Raw genomic sequence first — 17,167 nt, 5'->3', positions numbered from 1 at the left:
GCCTTTTGAAGTGAAGCGATGGGTTTTTTTTTTCCTAAGAAAAATATCCATATTTAAAACATTATAAACTATAATAACTGGCTTCCGGTAACAGCCATACATGAGTCTAGTTCCGGTGGAAGAGTGATCTCTAACCCGACGCATGATGTATTGACAAACAAGCGTAGAGGACAGAGCAAAACAAAACACCGGTCATGAATTAGAAGTCTAAAACGAGAAATGTCAGAGGATTTTGATATAAGAGAAGAGGAGCTTCAGTTTGTTGCACAGCCCTATTTGTTTGAACCGCGAGAGGTGTCTACTCTCACCTAAGCTTACGCTACTCCTACATCCTACATCATACACAGGGTCAGAGGTCACTCTCACATATGGCCGTTGCCGGAAACTAGTGATTATAGTTTATAAAGTTTTAAATATGGATATTTTTTCTTACAAAAACCCATTGCTTCACTTCAGAAGGCCTTTATTAACTCCCTGGAGTCGTATGGATTACTTTTATGATGGATGGATGCACTTTTTTGGGCTTCAAAATCTTGAGCCCCGTTCACTACCATTATAAAGCTTGGAAGAGGCAGGATATTTTTTTAATATAACTCTTATTGTGTTTGTTTGAAAGAAGATAGTCATATACACCTAGGGTAGCTTGAGGGTGAGTAAATCATGGGATAATTTTCATTTTTGGGTAAACTATCCCTTTAAAGAACCAAGTCAGCTTGGCTGCATGCAGTGTAATCAAGTTATGAAAGTCAGCATGAAATGGAAAAATCACCATATCTGTTTTCTAAATGCATATTATTTATCTTATTGTAAACTATTCATCCATGCGTATCTTGTAATTTTTAATCAAAATGTCATAACACAATCTTCAGCTTAACCTCCGCCTCTTTCTTACAATCGAACTTCAAGCTCACACTCAGATCTGCCTTCATCCAATCAACAACAGATGCACAGAACCACGTCCCCACCTTACATTTTTTTCTTTTTGATAATTCGTTTCACTCGGATGTGTATCACAAATGAAAAAAGAAAAAAATAATTCTGTTGCTACTTCCGTTACATTACGACTTTACAGAAATGTACAGAAACAGACATTTATAAGGATCCACATGTAATTTTAAATGCCAGCTTTCAAGCGTTACTGTAGTGGGCACAATGATTACAATTCACATGACCAACATATAAGCGCCACTGAACTAAAAAACTGCTGATCATCACAAAATCAGTTTGTGTATTTGTTGGAGCAGCATGGCAAATTATTATGTTATCTAAACACAAATCCGCCAAACCTTTGTAGTTTAATGGCAATGTCTTTCCTAAGTTCTCTTACATCTTGATGAAAGTAAAACAAACTGACAAGGCAAAACTACACAAGTCGACAGTGGTCCATTGTGTTGTGTTCAACCTAAAACAAATGCTTAAATGTCTCTAGTTTACTGGAATCCAGTGAAAGACCGACTCAGAGACTTATGAAGGGAACAACACTTAAAAACAGGTTCTTCAGTGGTTCTTTTGAAGACACCTCACTGTTATCTAGAGTCATGTGTACTGTATATAATTCTTTGGTTTTAAAGTTTGTGAAGTTACATTACATTATAGGTTCTTCAGATCAGTGAAGGGTACTGTTTTTTCTGGATTTCTTATGGTTTTCTAAATACTGAATAAAACATTTCTTGGTGGAGCTTAAAAATGTTCCTGTTCAAGACTGTAAACCCCTTTTGGGTCTGATTCATTGTAAATGATTCATATATTTAGATGTACACATATCACAGGGTGCCTACATTTATAAAAGCTCTTTTATAATTAAAGGGGCTAAAAATAAGAATCAAATAAACTGTACTCATAAAGTATATAAGAAGATGAACATTGATAAATCAAACTGTAAACATTGTGTCTCCGGGGGCTTGTGAGCTAACTTAGCTACTGTAACTAGGCAAAGACACCAAGTGTTAACAATAGAGATAAAATGATAGCGAGAAATACAGAACATTTAAAACAAATCTGAAATTCCCAACAACCAAACATCGCTTTTCTGAGTTTAAACTCATTCGTAACCTCAAACACGGTTAAATTAGTGCCTCGCGAGCTCGCTAGCCATAGTCAACGGCTATGTGTCAAAAGCTCGCGCGCTGCCTAACTGGACAGCATTTTAGTTGTATTCGAACGCTCGAAGTGCAGGCTAGGTAGGCAGCTCACTATGTACTGAAACACAACCAGCGTCACTTCACGTCGCCCGAAAACAAACGATTTATTATTATTTATTAACCCACATAAGCGTTGTGATACATACCAGCTCATCTTGCGGTCAAATTCAGTCCAAATCAATCGAAATATAATCCCTTTCTTTTAAAAACATCGCCTTTTCAGCCTTTTAAGAGTCGGACAGCGAGCAGGAAGTAGAGAAGTTTACTGCAAGTCAGAGGTCGAGAGGATTTAAACTACGGAAAGCGGAGAGGTCAAACTACAAGCGCGCAACAGGTACCGCATGAGCCATTCACACTCACTGAGATTAGAATGCGTTTATAATGATGTTGCAAATAAAATTATTGTAATAATACCAATATTCTTAGTTTCTCTTAATGATTTATTTTCAGCATTATTTTTGTCCATTCTTCAAAGAAAACGTAGGCAGTAAGGGCTGTCGGCTAATTGAGAAAGCATCGAGAAAACATTCAAAGGTTTGTCTCAAATCAAGTGCTTACCCAGCAGTGTTATTACTCTGGAATTTGCTTTTTCAAAGCTCTGGGAAGTTTATTGAGTTCTCAGGTATGTTAATTTAAGTATGAACTTTGTCTCAAATGTTCTCCTAAATATATTAAGTAGATGTAAACACAAACGACATAACGTGGATAGCGCAGTAACCTGTGTGCTTAAGATGGTTAAATTTGATGAGAAATGAGTTCAGATTGAAACCTCAGATTTTTGTTAAATTCATTGCTGTTGAGGAGAAACAACTGAGCAATTAAAGAAAACCTCATTTATGATTTTCTACAAGTAATAAAGTAAAATATCTAGCTTCCGCCAGAACGCCTTCCGTATTCAACTAACGAAGAAAGTGTAACGCCTCTTGCAGTTCAAAACGCTTACGCTACATCGCGTCAGTTACGCTTTTTTCGTAACTTGAATATGGAAGGCGGTCTGGCGGAAGCATGATATTTTACTTTATAAGTTTTTAAATATGGATATTTTTCTTACACAAATGCATCTCTTCGCTTCAGAAGGCTTTTATTAACCCCCCGGAGCCATGTCAGGATATTTATTAATATAACTCTGATTGTGTTCATCAGAAAGAAGAAAGTCATACACACCTAGGATGGCTTGAGGGTGAGTAAAGCTTGGGGAAATTTTCATTTTAAAGTGAACTAATCCTTTAAGGCCCGTTCACATCAAGGAAAACAACTATAAAGGGCTGCCAAGGATAACTATAACCATAACTAACTATAAAGTTTTAATAATTGTTTTTATAAGTCCACACTAACTGTAACGGCACAGAGGAACGATATCGTTGGAATCACTTTCAGAACATTTTTTTTCTCCTTCTGATGAACGATAAATACATTAACAGCCAATCAAAAACCACCCGAATTTGAAGAACTCGAGCATTTACAGCGGAAGACTACAAACATTATTGTCCGTTGTATGTACACTAGGCTAATATAGCCTACAGTACTAGTTAATGTTAGCGTTATCTTTATAGTTATCGTTCTTGGTGTGAACGAGGCTTTACTAAGTTTTAATAGGTCTCATTTTATGAGAAAATAAGTCCCCACCACAACGATAACAACACAGAGGAGCAATATTGTTGAAATCACTTTCAGGACAATTTTTTTTTTTTTTATTCAGCTGATAAAAACATGAGGAACGTTACTGGTGTGGGCGCTAATGTAGTTATCAGTACAGTTATCTTTAGTTGTCGTTCTTTATGCCATTTGTTGTCTTCCAGGCCAAATCTTAAATTCCTATAGAATTTTTTTTTTTTTTTACAAAAAATATATTTACATACAAATATATATTTACTTTTAAATATAGTCTAAATTCATTCTCCTTTTTTTTTTTTTTTTTTTGTAAAATGTATGCATTCAAACAACCCACCTGAAAATTTAGGTCATTTATTCTAATTTTTCCAGTTGTTAGCATAGTTGTTTGTTTTGTACATGTGCAACACACACAAAAAAGACACACACACACACAAAAAAAAATGGATTCAGTTGTATTTTATTCAGGTGTGTATTCAAGTACGCATCAACTGGAAAACATTTAATTTACAACAAAATGAGAAGCCAAGTGAACATTTCCTCTCCACAAAAGGATAACATCAATTAATTTCGTGAACAATTAAAAGACTTTACCACTGGGCCTTATTATAAGGCAATGGAAGTAACAGGAGGTAAAAACGTATCAAAAGATCCTTTCTTCTACTGAGCTAAATCCCATGGTTGTGTCTCTCATACTCATAAAAGTGACCACAAACAACTCGAAGTGCCTCCATCTGAGAAGAGACATGCAAGACATGCAGAAAGAGATACAGTTCTGTAGGAAAAAAAGAATACGGATACCAAAATATCTGCCACACAACAAATTATTTATTTGCACACTATAGAACGGATGGGCATCGATAAAGATGACTTTCTTCTTTCGCTTCTGTTTTTTGTAGAGAAGATGAGTCACTGATCATGTACAGCGCAGTGGACGGCGTCATGGGCCGTTGCTGAATGTTTACTCTCAGTCTTCAGTGACCGGCCATAATGAGGGGGTTACAGGGAGCAGAATAATCAGGTAAACAACAGTGAATCAGTGTTGTGAAACAGGGCCTGCTTCAGAGCTGACTAGGGCCACATTTACATCTCTGTTCAGTCCTCTGTGCATATTGTTCCAGGGCAGCCAAGCCTGCAGCCCGGTTTGGCACAAACAAGGCTGTTCGTCCTGGCTCTGATCCAAAGCCGGACAGTGAACAGTCATGCTGAGACCATGACGAGGGGCGTGGGGAGTTGTGAGACTCATCACGATATCCATTTCCCCCCAAAAAAACAGATCGTCTCAGATTGAAAATGTTCGCAAAGTTCTTGGTTAAATGCAAATTATAAATGGTCAGTACACTGATTATGCACTTAGACACTGCAATCCATTCTTGGCAATTCTAATGAAATTGACTCAGACGTTCACATATAAAAAAAAGAAAATGGAAAATTTGGACATGGAAGCACTCAGCACACGTATACAGGTGCATGCATGCATGCTCAAACACAAACACACGCACATACACACAAGTTTTCCGGAGGTCACGATTGCTTGTTGCTTCACAGAACTTTATGAGGAAGACTTCTACTTGTAGTAGCATATAATAAAATCAGAGTTATGATGGATATTGGGTTTTACATTAGAATTACTTGAGCACATTCTAATTGTTCTAATAACTTTTCAGCTCACAGCTTCTAACGTAAAATGTTCTCTTCAAACCGGAGAATACAAGCACACAATTCCACCGGGTATCGCATCTGATCTGTAAGAACTGCTTCGCTATTTTTACTGCTGCAGTTTGGCCCTGCATTCTGAAGTGTCTTGGCACAGAAAGAAAGAAAGAAAGAAAAAGAAAATAACAGATAAAAAAAAATTAAGCCAGAAGCTGTTTTTGTATGTATTCTTTCTTAAAAACAATACTTCTCATACCATGTGTGCTTCAGAAATGAGGAGGGACCTTGAACAGAACCTGATATTACAGAACCTGATAAAACTCAACATTTACACTCTCCAATCAGAAATCTAACCTATCAGCACTGTAATATTCCCCTTCTTCAGTTACGTTGAGAGAGGTTAAGAGGTACAAACTAACTTGTGTACACAATTCTGACATTCTGCCATTTCCATGCATTATTCAAGACAATAATGCCAATGTATACATTCAGAATGGCTGTTTAGCTTTCGGCAAATTTCAGCGGTATGTAGATGAGTTTTATGGATCAATATTTGGTTTGTATCATTACCGTTTTGCACCCAGGATAAATATTGCAATTATTTATTTTTTTAACTCAGATGCAAGAGCTATAACCTGATGAACATTTTCAATATTGCCTATAAGGAGCTGCATTTTTAATTAAAGAACTGTCACATTAATGCTCAAATTATTTATTTAATTCTTCAGAATCCCAAATAATCCTTAAATTCCACTATTCTATCAATTATTTATGCATGACCTTGCCACGGCAAAAAAATGGAATTCTGCCAGACGATACGTTGCGGAAGTGGTTTGCCAAAGATGGCGAGAGCCTATCAAAAGTATGACATGGAAGATTTTAATTTTTTTTGTGTGTGAGAATGTAAGCCAAGTGAGGTGTGTGATTTTTAATTTTACATTTGTTAAACATAACTGTAGTAAACTAAATGGTAGTGTTACATATCAAATGATTTGTTTTGTATGCATAGTTTGCTTATAAGGTAATGAGATACACAGGTTTTGCTTTGCTTTTTTTCACCAAATAATCTTACTGTTTATTCATTTATTAAACACATCATTCAGTGTGTCCGCAAGTCATCATTTGCAATGTTGCATTAATAACAGTTAATATTTGAGACTTTAAAGAAATTCTGAAGAATGCATCACATTTGACACTGTCAATACTCGAGTTTTCCTGCACGCACACACACACACACACACACACACACACACACACACACACACTTAAAAAAAAAACAACTGCATATTCTGCACTATGTACACAGTCACAATCTCAAAAACAGAAGAAAAAAAAAATGTAAACACCCTTTGTTTCAACATTCAGTCAATGGAAAATCTAAGTATTAGCATACACACACACACACACACACACACACACACACACACACAAGCACAGACAAACAATTGTAATACTGAAAGACATTGCTTTGTACATTCCAAGTAGAAAACATGTAGTAATATGTTTGTATAATTATCTGTACAAAACCCCCTCTCGTTCTCATCGTTAATATTCAGAATCTCTAGGCATGATCCAGATATGAGTAACCGTGGAGATACCACATTACGGTGCTGCCCCTGAGAGCAGTATAAATGTCGAAACTGTACCCATCCAAAAACATCTTGAATGGCATGCATATAGCAGGCAGGCCTCAGCCGGTAAAAATGCAAAACAATGACTCCGAAGATCAATCCTGCCCAGTGGTGATGCTCACAGGCAAGCATTACCATAATTTTGGCTGATTTCGTTTTTGAAAACCGTGTGTTCAAATGCGTGCTGAATATATAATGTGCATAAAAAGGGACCCGATGAAAAATATTGGATGATGAAAGCAGGAAACACAAATGTCCAGTAAAACAATGACAATAAGGACAACAAAAGGACAATTTTCACATAAAAATAAAGTGTTAACTCTCATTGACAGTCTGCATGGTTCGAATTGGATGCATATTGCTGTGGGTCTTTCCAATCTTTTCAGTACTAGCAAAGACATGATACTAGATGCATGCAGGGATACAGGCAGCAAAAACAGAAAGGCAAAATGTTTGGATCGGATTACAACAGAACTACAGGTTTGGCCCTTTTGCGCACTAAATTAAGCGAAAGGCCACAGCTGTGTCTTAATTTCATCCCTAGAAAGTAAACTTGTGAAAGTGAGCCAGACTATTTTATTGTTGTTGTTGTTGTTGTTGTTTTTCTTTTTTATTGCACTGAAAGTCCGTTACTGATAACAAACGGCATCCGCATCCCTTAATTGTACAGAAGGGATTTCCAAATATTAAGATAATGCAACAGACTTTTAAAGTCCACCTGAAACTCAGTCTCCTTGAGCCTTCAAAGCTCATAGGCTTTCCCCAAATCAATGAAGTTATTAGGTTAATACAAACAATATTTTTTTTGCTGTATTTAAATACATTTGGCACATTCTGTTGAAAAACAACAACAATAACACAGAAACATTAAATAATTAACAATCATTTAAAAAAGACTGCAAAACATTAAGCAAATGAAAGTGCACTTTTATCTGACAAACCAATATACAAGAAAAAAAAAAAATGTAAAAAAATGAAAAGACTAAAATTTCTCAAGAGATTGCTCCGGTCCCCAGAGCTGAGAGTTGAACCCTTCTGACTGCGCTGCATCTGTAAGTGCTCTTTCTGTGGATTGCCCTGACTGCTTCAACCATCATCTTTGACGCCCTCTCCTTCCTATCCACGCAACACTAGTCCACTCATTCCCCACTCGTTTGACCTAAAACAATAGTGGCTACAGAAACATGCCACCATGATCAATGAAAACCGTAGCAAACGGATGGATATTGTGAGAGTATAAGAGTCAAGTGTATGTAAGAGGAGAAAGAAACCATTTTATTCTCCTCGCAGTCTTACTTTGCAAGTCCATCTCATGCACAAGTGGTGACGGTCATGATATTGGCACTGCTGGGTCCCGCGCTCCCACAGGAACTGGGAGGAGAAGTGTGGCTCCCCCCGGCCCCAGCGCTACTGCCCTTGTCCGTGGGTTTCTTGTCCTTCTGTTTCAGGTGCACCTTGGCGTGCCTCTTTCGCTCGTCGCTCCTTGCGAACTTGCGTCCGCAGAACTCGCACGAGAACGGCTTCTCGCCGGTGTGCGTACGGATGTGCGTCGTTAGGTGGTCGCTGCGACTGAAGGACCGCATGCAGATGCGGCACTGGAAGGGTTTGTGTCCCGTGTGGATGCGCAGGTGGCGCGTCAACTCGTCTGATCTCGAAAAGCGGCGGTCGCAGTTTTCCGCCGGACAGGCGTGCGGTCGCTCGTGGACGGGAGTTTTGCTTGGCCGGTTAGGGTACTTTCTTGGTCGAATGGGTTTGAGAGCAAGTGTCTGAGAGGGTTGATGGTGTTGGGAAACGTGCTGTTGCCCACCGAGAAAGCCGGGATGGATCTGTTGCTTATCCTTAAAGGCTCGAATGGTCTCGAGGGGAGTTATGGGAGGTGGGTTCACTCTAATAGGGTCCATGGTTTGGAAGGGTTTATGCTCCATTACCCCTACGTCTCCCTGGTGGTGGAAGAGGTTGTAGTCTGGGATCATGGAAAAGAGACTTCCGTCCATGCCCGGTTTGGAGGTGGTGTGGTAGTCGGAGCCCGGGTAGGGCAAAGATGAGGACGTGGCCGGGCTGTGGTGGAACGCCACCTGTTCTGGGTATATCTCTCCACAAGTCGAGTAGGCAGGAAGGGGTGGCGCGTAAACCTGCTCCATGTCTGACGACTGTCCGCCCATGCTGCCGCCCGACGAAGACGTCTGGGTAGTGATGTTGCCAGGTGACGGTGACACCCCCAGGATTCCTGCACTCACCAGGCTGATGATGTTGTTGTCGGGACACCAGCCCGAGCCTCCGATGCTGCCTGATGGAGGGGTGTCGAACGCAAACTTGCCCAGGTAGGTGACGGTTTGTCCGCTTCGACCGGACTGGAAACTCCCAGAGCCATATTGGATTTCTCCGCTGTTCTTCTCGCCGCCCATCCCCAAGTCCATGATATTATCTGTGTGACAGGGGGTCAGAATGGACACGTCAATTCAGCGAACACCACACCAAATAACAGTCAAAGAGTTTATGCTTGGGAAAGTGACTAGTGGAAAGTTCTGCATCTATAGAAGAAGATTCTAGGAGTCTAGACTTAACTACTGGCTTAACTTTCTCTTGCTTGTTTTATAACTTTATTCTTAAGTTGGTCTCAAAAACAACATCTTGGCATGCCTTTGTTAATCGCCTATCCAAAAAAGAGAAGAAAGTGAAGCACATCAGTCCAAGTGAAGGCGTGGATATTGATCTTTGACCAAATCAGAAGTGATTCGAGATTCCAGTGAATATCTCTCACCTCCCTCGCCAACTTATTGTCTTTCTATCACAAAATCTAAACGGCTGAGTATTCAGTTGTAGGACTGGAACTTATTTGGCTTCTCTGTACGACAAGATGTCACGACTGACATCACTGTTACTCTTATACGCACTCCATCTCTCTCTTTCTCTCTCTCTCCCACACCTTCAGTCTTTTCAGAGAGATGACACTTGACGGCTGGATCTGTTGTATTGTAGTCACTTCAATCACTTTTAATATGTCTGACAAAAGTACGTTGTTGAACACAATACAGTGCTGATCACAACGCATGTCTGTAAATTAAATATTTTTATGATGGCTCTCTAAGTTTAGTCTTGTACGTGCACTTACAGTAATCGCAGCGTGTACACCAAATTGTGGCTTACGGTAGAAACAAACAGAATGAAAATTACAGATGGTCCTCGCATCTGTTCAACACACATAGGGTACGTGTGTGAAGAGATGCTGTGCTGCGTCTGAAGGAAAAGACTCACTCGGGCAAAAATCAGAGAAATCTGTGTTCCACAGATAAGTCAAAAACAGGAAAAACTCTCTGCCTATTTATTTCATGCTATGCCTATCATTACAGGACGTGTGTGGGGATGCGTTTCACACGCTTGTTGGGGATGTTTGATAGGACACTTTGTGAGGACATGAAGGGTTTGTCACCTTGACACGTTGCGATAAGCAGTCCCACAGAGATATCAATGAACCGTGCCTACAAAAAGTTGTCATCTAAAGTCTAAAATCTATATAAAAGAGTAAATATATATATCTACATAAAAATGTAGGCTATACATCACAATAGTGGTTAAGCCAATAACGTTTTCTTTTCTATATTCTTTTTTAATTTGCTATTTACATATCTATATTCTGTATTTTATTTTGATTGACTATAGTCATTTAAAAAAAAAAAAAAAAAAAAAAAACTCTCCTCAAGAAATGCAATACATTTTTTAAAGAAATTATTCTCAAAATATTCTTTTTTTATTTTCAAGAACTCACGCATTTGTTGAGGACTAGTTTTCAGCCTGAAGTTAACATTCATATTTCGTATTCATTTAGATATTTTAATAAACGAAACGAGGTCAATACTCTCCCGCAAGTGTGGGAAGCATAGCCTCCTCTGACCTGAGTAAAAACCACATCAAGAGCTCTATGAAACTCCATCAGTATATACATCAAGAGGACGAATGATCTTATGCTTTCACTCTCGATTATAATACGATATTTCACAACTTCTCACGAGATGATTTAATGTCGCAAATTATTAAGGTATAAGAAGGCTAACGACGTTACACCAATAGAAAAACTTAGCTAATTCCCACACAGAGTGTGGTATTTTTAATAGATTTTTTTTTTTGCATCAACTATTCAAGCTTTTAGCTGAAATATTTTTTATAGTTCAAAAGATAAAATCAGCGACAATAAGAAAAACATTACGGCTGTATAGAAAAATTCTAACAATTCGATGACCTGACTGGAAGGAATTCCTCATATTCTGGAACCAATTTCTTAATCAATAATCCGATTTAATTCCATTTTTTTATTGTTCACTGGATTCTAGTCGAAAATACTGTTCCAGAAAAGTGTATAAAGATTTTTTTTTAGTGTGCGGAGAAAATTCAAATGATTTTAAAAAGGACAGAGTGCGCGAATAAAGAGAAAAGAACACAAAGAGCACGTAAAGTGGATTTCAGGTAATAAACACTTCAGGACCTGAATATATTTTAATTTAGAGGATTTTACATTTCACGTGTTTTCACGAGTGGCACGAGCTTTTTTAAGACCAGCAGCGCTCATATAAACGCCCACCTGCGCGTGTGGAAGGTCAGAAAGAGGGTCAATACTGTATAAAGCACTGACTAATCAAACCCTTTAAATAATATAATAAATAAACATAATATCTAGAACAGAATAGAATGTAAGACTTGGTGCAGTATACGGTGACAAACCGAAATTAAGAGTTTTCACGGAATTAAAGCGCATAGTGAAAAACGAAACGGCTTTTGGCATTATTTGACATGATTAAAATATATTAAATTTACATTTCACGACTGTGCATGTATTGGCATTGAATAACGAAGAGTTTCCGCGTGTCCCGTGACGCGTGGGCTAGGAATGATACCTATTACCTGATATTACCTGTCCACTTCACACTCTTATCACGTGACTAGAACATTTTAACTAGGCTACTTTCACACACCTTCTTCATAAAATACAATTTGGCAACCAATTAAACGCAATTTTATCGTAGAATTCCACTGAGAAAAGGCGCGTCTAGCAGGGAATTCGTCTAAAAAATCATAGCCAGTGCTCTTTCTAATGTTATGACATATACATTTGATTATAATAACAATATCAATATGTAATAGCGATCTAATAAAATAATTAGGCTACTACTATACATGCCGTTGATTATTACTCAGTATTTAGGTAGCCTAAATGCACTACAAAATAAATCCTGATCAATCTAATTTGAGAACAGCCTAACATTTGAAAATGAAATATAAAGTATAAAATATAAAGTATAAAAGTATAAAATATAAAGTCTCAAATAGCAACTGTTGTATCAGGAGTTCTGTTACTAAAGTACCGTAACTCGTACCAGGCGCGCGTTAACAGGTGCTGCGGGGCCGAGCAGCGCGTTCAGCGGGCTTCCAGACAACTGATGCCGCATGATAAACTCTAACCAGCCAACAACAACAGGCTACAAACTCCAAGAACAGCTTACTTAGGAGTGATTCAAAACTTTTTGCTCTCACCTGTATTCATCTGCGAGTAGTGCGAAATGGAGTCCGGGTTTGTGAAAATGTTCATAGAAGTGGGAATGTCTTCTTCTGGATAGAGACTGTCAGGTATGGTGTTGATTAAACTGCTCATGGTAATAGGGATCTTGTCCGCTAGTTTACCTGTCATAGCAGTTATTCAGTCTGTCATTAATGAGCACGCACAGGTGTTCCGTCCCGATCAATCTCCAGTCTTCTGAAATCTCTCTAAAAGCGGCAGAAAGAGATCTCAATCCCTTTGAAATTGTATCCAAAGCGCGCGATGAAGCACCGCGCTGATGTCTCTTCACGAGGATGAATTGTCGACTGTTTTGTGATTGATTTCTGTGAAGTGTTATTGTCTCTGGATCAGTAGAGAGATGTTGTTGGTGGTGGTGATTGCACAAGTGTAGCTCTGCTCGCTCTATTGCGAGCGCAGGGAACTCCAACGCTTTCTTGTTCAACAGGGGGACGGAACAACTGCGTGACGTAGATGACCATATATGGACACACAAAGCTAGACGGCCGCTCCACGTCACATGGAAGCTCCTCATAGTGGAACATTACAGTCGGTAGCAGGAAGATAAGTGTTCAGTGGAGCAGTGAAGGGACATTTTCATCGGTTTAGGTGACAATTGGACCCGACGAAGAGTAAGAATATTTATAAAAGGCATTCTGTGAGCATGGATTTCACTATGTCTGTGAGAGCGCGTGACTGCATAAACCGGGAAACTTTTAGCCTACACTGGAAGGCACCACAGAAGACGCTCCCGAAGCGGCATTATACCACGAAAAAGTGCATTTACGCATTGTTTAGTGCAGAAGCCGAATAAATGCATTTACAAATAATGTTATGAGTTAGGCCTATTATTTAAATAGAACATTATAAATAGTCGGTGATTAATAAAAATAGCCTATTAAATGATAAAAAATGAAGTAGCCTAATCAATTATAAAAATAAATTGTATGCTGTCTTGACTCGAAAAGTTCAAGTCTGCAGCGATGCTGCATCATTTTGCACAAAAGCACAGTGCCGTATTTTTAATCACTTAGCAACTCAGTGTAAAGATGCCATACGAAGGACCTTTTATTAAAGTATCATGTATAAGGGTCATAATTAATATAATTATATACTTAAATATAATAATAAATATAGGCAATATTTTAAAATCACTGAATCCACTTTTTGCAATGTAATGTGGATTGATAAACTCTTCCAGATTAAGAGAAACATTTACATTGCAAGACTTTGCTAGATGTAAATACACAATCACTTGCCATTTTACATATTTGCTTTTCTTTTCTCATCTTTGATTGGTAAGCCATAGGTCTCGAAACTCAGATTGCACAACACAGCCTACCTTGTGTTCTGTATCTTGACTACAAATGGTTATTTTATTATTACAAATGATATTTTATAGCCTATTCTCAGTCAGTGTGGGTTGTCAGACTGTCCATATAAAGGTCATAGACCCGTGAGAATAGAATATCATGAGAATGTAGTGATTAATGGAGACTGGAGGAGACTGTTTTTCTGCTCAATGGTTTGTGTTGAGAGTTAAATAAAAAATAAAACCCCAAATTAATCATTTGTAAACGTCAACTAAGTGGTTTAAGCAATTGACTGCAACAGATGATCAAGAACAGAAGAAGCAACGGTAACTGAGACTGGGCTGTACAAAGACTGTAACTGCCAGAGAGTTAATCGCGTGTAAATACTGCAGGCGCGCGGCAAATCTGTAGGCTTGGCTTTGGCCTCGAGCGCCAAGTTCGCCACTGAAGTGGAAACTCCAAATAAGGCCTTGATCCGGCCACGCCCCTCGCTGTCTGTATTTGGTTCGCAAGGTTCCGGTTTAGAGAGCTGCAAAGTGGAAAAGCGATCGGAACCCGCAGCCATTAAAGGAACCGCAGAGGGCAAAACGTCATGGGTCGTATTTCACCAATTTAGAAACCAGGGAGAAAATATCTTATCTGCGACTTTTAGAAGTAATAAAAAAACTGTCCCTCGTTGCAAATGGTTGACTTTGTTTGGGGAGAATAACAGTGAAGGGGAAACACAGATCTTGCCAGACGGTGGTTCACACAAGTAGCAACACTAAAGATATATATACGACCCCTGAAACAGTAGCCTGCGGTATGTACAGAACTTTAAAAGTTAAAAATAGTTATAAAACAATATTTAGCATTATGAAAATGCTTGTTTAATTTATAAAAGTATACTAGACATGCCATGATTAAAATGTATAATAATATTAATATTTACAAACATTAATAAAAAACAAAACAAAAACAACATTGCTATATATTACTATACATAGAAAAAAATAGAATCAGATGACATACTTGTCTGTATGTAATCCAATTAGGAGGCCATGGTGGCCCATGAGATTTCCCACGTGTCCAACTAAAATTCCTCACTCCTCATCCAAGCCAATCACAGGCACAGCGCTCCTATTACCCACCGAGAGTAGAAATCCAGGCTGCCATACATGCGCTGAAGTGCTCAGAAGATGCTGATGCAATAGACAGAGTGATGAGGTAACAATTTGTACCCGAGACCCGGTTGACATGTGTACGTCGGCCTTGAGCCTGATAAATTATGTACCAAAAATGTGTTCAAAATAATAACTTCATACCCCCCACTCCAAACCAGAGGCCGACCTCACGGTGCTGTCATAGACAGAGACCTGATACTAACTTATGTACAGTTACATCGCAGTTATACACTGTTATACACATTTTTGAACAGTATATCCATAGTTTTATCATTTAAAACCTCAAACTTGAAAAGTGTGTTTGTGTATTTTTATTTAAAATAATGCAATTTGATATTTTGTTATGGAATACCTATTATGAAAGACATTCATACCTTTTTAAGCACGACATCAAGGGACAATTCACCCAAAAATGAAAATTTGAATGAAATTTCTTTCTTCTTTCTTCTGATACTTTGAAAAATATGGGTAACTAAACAGTTGATGGGCCCCACTGACTTCCATAGTATGGAAAAAACTTACTATGGAAGTCAATGGGGCCCATCAACTGTTTACCAACATTCTTCAAAATATCTTCTTTTGTGTTCAGCAGAAGAAAGAAATTCATACAGGTTTGGAACAACTTTAGGGTGAGTAAAAAGTGTCTAAATACTTTTAAGTGTACTTTTAAGTACCTTTAAGTGTCTAAATACTTTTTGGGGTATATGCACATATCCATATAAAGACAATTCATTGGACGCATTCATCCAATGAACAACTCCCTCAATTAACCTCATCACATCCCCAGTAATCCCCAACAACCACACGGCTGCCAAATCAACAACACTCCATTCTGAACTCTGGAATTATCCGTCTTGGCAATTGATACATAAACAGTGTAGTAGTATTAGCTGACAGATATGGCCTAATGAAGTAGAAATGGAGTGTGTGGGAGGGGGGTCTGAATCATGCTGTGTGTTCTGGGGGCCACAATAAATAAACAGAGACTGACACACACTCGAGGGGGACTCCAAAGGCTAAGCTCTACTCAATGGGTGAAATGCAACATGTGTGTAGGTGAGCTGCTAAAATAACATTGTGAATCTGCCATTAGGGGATTCTAAGGGGATCTTCCCCCAACTCCCACTTTATATCCCAGATATGAATATGATTTGATCTGATCAGGATGGGAATGTGTCAAGGTACATGAGGAATGAGCCAAGAATGTTGACAATGCAACAGGCCGTCTCTAAAGTCCTGTTTACACCTGTTATTAAAGGGAAAGTTCACCCAAAAATGAAAATTACCCCATGATTTACTCACCCTCAAGCCATCCTAGGTGTATATGACTATCTTCTTTCAGACGAACACAATCGGGGATATATTAAATAATTACTTGGCTCTTCCAAGCTTTATAATGGCAGTGAATAGAGGATGAGATTTTGAAGCCCAAGAAAGTGCATCCATCCACCTTAAAAGATATCCACATGGCTTCAGGGGGTTAATAAAAGCCTTCTGAAGTGAAGCAATGCGTTTGTGTAAGAAAAATATCCATCTGACAGACAACCATACGCATGCTGCGCAAGTTGACTTGCGCCAAATGAGTGACCTCTGACGCAATGTATGACGCAGGATGTAGGAGTAGCGTAAGCTTAGACACCTCTCGCGGTTCAAACAAATAGGGCTGTGCAACAAACTCAAGCTCCTCTTCTCTTATATCAAAATCCTCCAACATTTCTCTTTTATATTTCTTGTTTTAGACTTCTAATTGATGACTGGTATTTTGTCTTCTGCGCCTCCACGTTCGTCATCACGTCATGAGTCGGGTCAGAGTTCACTCTTTCGCCATAAATCGATGCATACGGCCATCTGTCGGAAGCTAGTTATTTGAGTTTTTTAAAGTTTTAAATATGGATATTTTTCTTACAAAAACCAATCGCTTCACTTCAGAAGGCCTTTATTAACCCCCTGGAGCCGTGTGGAGTACATTTGTTATGGATGGTTGCACTTTTTTGGGCTTCAAAATCTCATCCTATAATTACTGCCATTATAAAGCTTGGAATAGCCAGTATATTATTTAATATAACACTCCGACTGTATTCATCTGAAAGAAGAAAGTCATATA

General features: G+C 38.6%; 2 protein-coding genes across 3 annotated transcripts in view; both read right to left on the bottom strand.

The window, feature by feature from the left end:
• The window catches only part of bin3 (bridging integrator 3), a 73,604-nt gene extending 71,144 nt beyond the window's left edge, over window positions 1-2,460 (bottom strand). Inside the window, exon 1 of one of the 2 annotated variants that reach the window (XM_051902267.1) lies at window positions 2,288-2,460. Coding sequence is in view for 1 of the 2 variants with exons in the window: in XM_051902265.1 (XP_051758225.1) it covers window positions 2,288-2,295 (8 nt within the window). In the remaining variant the exon portion in view is untranslated. The remainder of the gene's footprint in view (window positions 1-2,287) is intronic. The other variant, XM_051902265.1, reaches the window with a different exon arrangement.
• Window positions 2,461-6,273: 3,813 nt separating this feature from the next.
• egr3 (early growth response 3) lies at window positions 6,274-13,012 on the bottom strand. The gene is made up of 2 exons (XM_051902264.1): window positions 12,566-13,012; window positions 6,274-9,464 (listed from the first exon to the last, which is right to left on the bottom strand). Exons 1-2 carry the CDS (start codon window positions 12,717-12,719, stop codon window positions 8,350-8,352), a joined length of 1,269 nt encoding a protein of 422 aa, XP_051758224.1. The 5' UTR covers window positions 12,720-13,012; the 3' UTR covers window positions 6,274-8,349.
• Window positions 13,013-17,167: the final 4,155 nt, after the last annotated feature.

The sequence above is a fragment of the Ctenopharyngodon idella genome, chromosome 8 (assembly GCF_019924925.1).
Source record: "Ctenopharyngodon idella isolate HZGC_01 chromosome 8, HZGC01, whole genome shotgun sequence".
NCBI classification, from domain to species: domain Eukaryota; kingdom Metazoa; phylum Chordata; class Actinopteri; order Cypriniformes; family Xenocyprididae; genus Ctenopharyngodon; species Ctenopharyngodon idella.
Note: the sequence above shows the minus strand (reverse complement) of the source record. Positions and strands in the feature narration are given on the sequence as shown.